We start from the raw sequence: 6,000 nt of genomic DNA, 5'->3' as shown, positions 1-6,000 counted from the left end.
AGGGGGCTATTACCATGGGCCTGCAGGTTCTGGTTTGCATTCAGAGGAGACACTATCTTCTCAAGTGAGACATGGAAGAGGAAGTGTCATGAATTGTAAATAAAGCTGGGCGAGAGAAGAATTGTTTGGAGATGGAGATGGAGAAAAATTGCCTGCTCCAGACCAGGTTCCATCTCCCTCCCCCTTATCCAACTTTGCCAGAGCCCATCCTGTTTTCCTTGCTAAGTTTACTTGCAGGAAGAGAGGAGTTTCTTTTAAGTATACCCCCACCCTGACAAATACCTCCTAGATTAAATATTAGTGCATCTATACAGTGCAACACCATGCCACTATGAAAAAGAATGAGATGGAGCCTTAATTTAAGGCTTGACATAGAATGACCTCCAAGTTATATTTTAAAGTGAAAAAAGCCAACACTCAAGCAGTATTTATACCAAGGCTACCCTTTGTGGAAGGAGGAATGTGATTATATATGTGCACAGAATTTGGGAAAAAAGGAAAGATAAAAATTTTTGTCTCTGCCCAAGGAAAGACTCTTCATTTTAAACCTTTTCATATTAAAAATAATTTTTTAATCATAATACATTCATAATATTTCAGAGTTAAAGTATTTCAACTGTCAACCTGGCAAAGTAGAAGAGTAAATACAGTACATATAAAAAATAGCAGAAGAAAAGCAACAGTTTACATTAATTGTGTATTTCAGGAGGAGGAGTTTGGACTAGATGTAGAAATAAAATATTTCTACCTTTCATCTCCCTGCAGGATGGTCCTCTAGGTTGTCCTGTAAAAGCATCTGGGAAGTAAGAGAAGGAGGGATCTGGAAGATCCCATTTAATGAAGTTAGGGGACATCTACTGTCACTTCCCAGGTGCGCGAACTAATAGAGAGAAGAAGAACAAATGCGGTTAGAAAGGAATCCGACAGTCTACAGAACAAGAAGTCTACACCTGCTGAGAGTGGGAGGTTTGGTACAGAGTGTTCCGAGTGCACAGGGTCTGGAGTAACTCACTGTCTCATTGTCAAAACGAGACAGGGTCTGGGCTTTGCTTCATGGAGTCTCCAGTGAAGCCCGCTTCTGTGGGCCTCCTTCCCCTCGGCCTAAGTGGGGATCTTGGCTGGAAGGTCTGCTCTGAAAAGGCCTGGCAAGCGAGGGACTCCAGGTGGGGTAACACGGTGGACAAAACCCTTTCTCAAGGAGACCCACACGCGCCGCGGGGTATTCCAGAGCCCTGGGTACCTCCAGCTCCCCGGAGGCCTGAGGTACGTTTTGGGGGAAAGGCGGGTAGAGGGGGAGGGGCTCAAATATAAACGCTTTTGGGGGCGAGGCAGGTAACTTAAAAACATTTGAAGCCGTCAGGTGTAGGGGGAAATAGTGGGAACATTGGAGAACTGGGCGAGCGAATATTCGGAGTAAAAGCCTTCAGATTCAGATTTTTAAACTACAACAGTGCTGGCCAAGCAAAACACTCATACTGCCTGGAGTCACTGCCAGGTTGCGATCCTGCATCCTCCTCCGCTCAGCATCCGCTTCTGCCTCGCTGCTTCAACCTGCCGCTGATCCTCAGCCTGTCCCCTAGCCACTTCAGAGGCGCGCAGAGCCAAGGCCGTGCCAAACTTTGGCGCGCCTCCTGAGGGCGCAGTGTCCCTCGCCGCGCTGCCAGTGTTGCGCCTCAACATCTCGGGGCGGGGGACAGCAACCGACTGAATCTTGGAGTGGCTCAGAACCCGTGACGGGCCACATTTTCTTTCCGCCAGAAACGGAGCTGTTGCGCCCGGGACGTTTTCCTTCAGGCTACTCCGCGCCAGGAGCACTCCGGCGCAAGCGGGGAGACGTGGGGATGCAGTGGGCGTGGGAAGCACCGAATCCATGCACAGGACCCGGCGGGGGGGGGGGCGGGGCTGGCTGCGAGGGGAAGCCCCGCCTCGCATAGCCCCGCCCCGCGCTCTAGAGTTTCGGCTCTGGCTCCAGCCCAGCACTGAGTCCCGGGACCCCGGGAGAGCCGGAGGTGTGTTGTGGTGTTTCCTCTGCTCGAGCGGGGCATCACTTGCGCGCCACAGAAAGCCCGGAGCTGTCTGCCAGCCGGGATACCCTCTCCTACCGGCACCCGCAGACACCCCTGCAGCCGCGGCCGGAGCCGGGGAGCCCTCGCCCTGTGACTCTGGAGTTCAGCCCCGTGGCGCGCATTCCACCTCCGCGCCTTTTTCGCGGAGCAGGACCAGGGAGAGAGAACCGGCGGCCGAGTTCTGGGCACTGCGCCCGGCGCGAGGTGCGGGATGGAGAGCAGGGCGCTGCTGGCCCTTGCTCTGTGGCTCTGCGTGGAGACCCAGGCTGCCTCTGTGGGTAAGGAGCCCACTCCCTAGGAGGAAAGCGGAGGGGTCGGGTACGGGCGGAGAGATAGGGGTGCGGAGAGGACCTGAAGGCCGGACCTAACTGGGAGTCATAGAGCTGGAGAGGTGAAAGTGACTTGACCTTGTGTTCTTTCATTTACCAAAGAGGAAACTGAAGCTCTTGGGCCAAAGTGACTGGCCCAAGATTACGCAGCGAGTTGGTGGGTCTCCTGAGCCCGGTTCCATTTCCACGACTCTGGCCTCCGACAGGGGCCTGGGCTGGAGCGTGTCCTGCAGAGCCGATGCACCCTCGGGCTCTTTGGAAGCGGGAGTGGGAAGGCGCCCGGGGCTGGCAGGCAAGAGGTGCCCCGGTAGGCGGGAACAGGCGGTGGAACGTTGTCCGGCTGCGCGCACCATCCTAGTCCGGACGCGTGGAAGGAAGCCCTGCGGGGGCCGCGGGCCGGCTCAGCAGACAGCACAGTGCGCTTAGCTCTGCCTCTGTAGGAGTCGAACGGGGGACCCCAGTCTGCTGTTCCCTTTTGGTTCGAACTCATATAGACACCCACTGTCTGAGGTGGGGTCCAGGGAAGAGGGAAACTGCTTCTTCTTCCTGATGCGGGACGCCACTCTCCTCGCAGAGAGAACGGGAGATTGGGGCTTGGACCCGGGGCTGTGACAGCTTCCCACAGTGTCTGCAAGTAATAGTTACCTTCTTATGTAAAACAGTTTAACATCTTTCAAAGCGCTTTGGTCTTTCGGGTAAGCACATGGTCAGAAGTTCATGTTCTGAAAACTTACTCTGAGGGATTTGGTACCTAGATTTGGCGCCACTCGCCACTCTCCTTGCCGTCTAAAATTTCAGTCTCCTTCAAGATTAGGAACACACATGCTCTCCATGCAATAACTACACCCGCCCCCCCCCCCCCCCCCCGCCGCCCCAGCTCTCCGCCTCTTTCTTTCTCTCTTTCTCTCTCTCTCTTTCTCATCTCTCTTGCATCTCTCTCTCTAATCTCTTTCCTGTAGCCAGTTTGCTGATTTCCAGATTTCTACTCTTCGGAGGGTGAGAAAGGGGAGAGGGTGAAAAAGGAAGAAAAGGTAAAATGATTCAGGCGAAAATTCCTTATAAATTAAAGAATCACGTCTTTAAAAAAAATAAAAGACACTCACATGCATATACAGTAACAAGATCATCTGTCTACAGTTACTGAATTTTCTGAATAATGACTTGGTACATCCAGGCCAGCTCCACCAGGAATACTCATTTGTCCCTGACAAGACCTCTCTCTCCCGCTTTATGGTGAGGGAATGAAGGTCTGGAACTTGTGGTTTGTTCTGTATCCCACAAAGAAGTGAGTTGCTTTTAAGTCTGGGGTGTTTCATAGCACAGCAGTAGTAACCGTAATCCGGTTGCCTTGAATATAATGATGAGGTTGCCCTTTTGGAGTGTGTGACTTGCTTAATTGGATTGGGCTATAATTGATGCCATCAAATTCTAGAGACAGAGGCACTGTTGTTTTTCCTTCCTGTCTTTGAGCTGGAAGGGTAATAGTGCACAAATGAATTAATTTTGGCTATGGAATTTGAACATAGAAGAGCTTTTTATTGAGTAGCAGCGTATGTACTTCTTTATTTCTTTAGAACTTTCTGAAGAGCAGAACTCAACTTGCCAGTGAAAATGAATGAAGCTTATTGGAGCAAAAAGAAATTGAGTGTTGGTCTACATACATGAATTTGAAGTTATCATTATTGATACCCTGGTTGAATAGTTTTTTGTTGGAGACATGTCTCTAGAATAGTATGGTGTTGTTTTGGCTCCCTATGAATGGAGAACCTTTTTTTTTTTTAAACATTGGAAAGTGTGTCCAGAATGTGAGATAATCTGTGGCAGTGATTTACAAGCGATGTTCAAGAATCTCTTAGTTTTGTGGTGGGGTGGGCTTGGCTTATTTAGAGCTTAGTCTTAACGACCATTTTTTTCTCTCACATGAATGTGCCCAAATAATGGGTTCTATTCCATTTGGGTCATCGTGGGAATTGTATTAAGTTACTGTTTCTGACACTTTTCTCAATCTAGTATTTCCCAGTGGAGTCTGATATGCGTGCTCCTCCAAATGAATTATTTTCATTTTCCTTTTGTTAGACAGAATGGGGCTCCATTATTGGAAGACTTTTCTTTTGCTTTCAAACGTTTTGCTTTATTGTTTGCCTACTTTGGGGGCAGTTATTTCCTTCATATTGAAAAGTGCTTTGCTGATTAACCGAGCATGACCACACAGACCAACAGCCATCCAAGAGTGACCAATAGCCATCCAAGAGTGGCCAATAGACCATGTATGACCATGTCACCTGAAATGCTTGTTAAAATGCAGATTTGTAGGCCTAGGCATATTCTGACACATGCTAAAGTTTAAGAACCACGGCCCCAAACCCATGTCAGTTCCAATGCCAATTAGTTTCTGAGATTTATTAATATAACATAATTTCCAGGTTTTTTTTTAAATTCCATGTTGATTAGCAAATCTACAACAACCTGTTTTGCACATCTGAGTGAGTGTATGAGGACAGGAGTGATCAGTTGTTCATTTTGCCTGCAGCTGTTCAGGCTGCGGTCCACAGATTCAATGCTCTGCATATTTACACTGGGTATTTGCTCATACGCTATTCATATTCTTTCATATTTGCTAATATTGTTTTACTTGCCCAACAATGTCAATCCCAGTTTAGGCCTAGAGAGTCATTTGTTCTTAGTGGTTGTGAGTGGATCATGTGAAGCTTGGGTGCTTACCCGGCATCAATCACTTTTTAAGGTGGTGTTTTGAAGATCTGGATATGAGTTAAGACCCTAGCATGGTGGCCAGTTTTTCTTTCCCTGATGCTCTTTCAGTACCTGGTAGCTCTTTGCATTTAGTTGTCAGAGAACTCAGTTTTCTCACTGTGGAGTGACCCATGGCAAGGAATCTGCCTCATGGAATGTTTCGGTAGACACTTTTCCTGTGTTCCAAGCTTGGTGTCAAGACAAGCTCAGGGCTTTGATCAGTAAGTTGAGATACCCCGGTTGTAATTCATCAGCATTATCCTTTTTTAATTTCTGTTCTCCAAGGAAAGGTATATGCATATTAAATGACATTGAAACATATTCCTTTCCTCAATTCCTCTTGCCTAGTTTTAACGTACAGTCTTTGAACCTTGGCAGCTCAGTTATCAGAGGAAGTGCACTATAAAATTGATAAAGGAAATGAGACAAGGTCATGGACATTTCCACCCCCCTCGAAGTACATAAATGAAGTATATAGAAATCTCTCTAAGTAGTATTCATTAATCAGCAATTTAGTCGAATGTGTGCATCCTATGTTTTATAAGAAATGTCAGTGGGTCCTTTCCCAAGGGAGTGAGATCATCAGATGAAGGTTCATTTGGTTTCAATGTCCCATATCCTTTTGTAAGACCTTGAAGTTGGCAATGCAGGAAAACAGGAACTCCACCCTCGCTCCATGAATTGCAGAACTGTTGTGTTGGTTTATGACCATCTGCCCATTCTTCCTGTTATGATACAGCTTGTGAACTTCTGCTGGAAATGGTGAAAAGTAAATTCACAAGTTTGACACAATGAATTGCTGAAGAGGCCTTTGAAAGTATAGAGTGTGCATTGTTTATGGAAGGTGTTTCCTA

At 47.7% G+C, this 6,000-nt stretch overlaps 1 protein-coding gene across 3 annotated transcripts in view; it reads left to right on the top strand.

Annotated features, from left to right (window-relative positions):
* The first annotated feature begins 2,000 nt into the window (after positions 1-2,000).
* KDR (kinase insert domain receptor) overlaps positions 2,001-6,000 on the top strand; it is a 44,217-nt gene continuing 40,217 nt past the window's right edge. For all 3 annotated transcript variants that reach the window (XM_057728609.1, XM_057728612.1, XM_057728610.1), the window contains exon 1: positions 2,001-2,344. In XM_057728609.1, the coding sequence (XP_057584592.1) occupies positions 2,278-2,344 (67 nt within the window). In that variant the 5' untranslated portion in view covers positions 2,001-2,277. The remainder of the gene's footprint in view (positions 2,345-6,000) is intronic.

This window comes from Hippopotamus amphibius, chromosome 3 (genome assembly GCF_030028045.1).
Source record: "Hippopotamus amphibius kiboko isolate mHipAmp2 chromosome 3, mHipAmp2.hap2, whole genome shotgun sequence".
NCBI classification, from domain to species: domain Eukaryota; kingdom Metazoa; phylum Chordata; class Mammalia; order Artiodactyla; family Hippopotamidae; genus Hippopotamus; species Hippopotamus amphibius.
The sequence above is the reverse complement of the archived record's forward strand: the minus strand, read 5'-3'. Positions and strand labels throughout refer to the sequence as shown.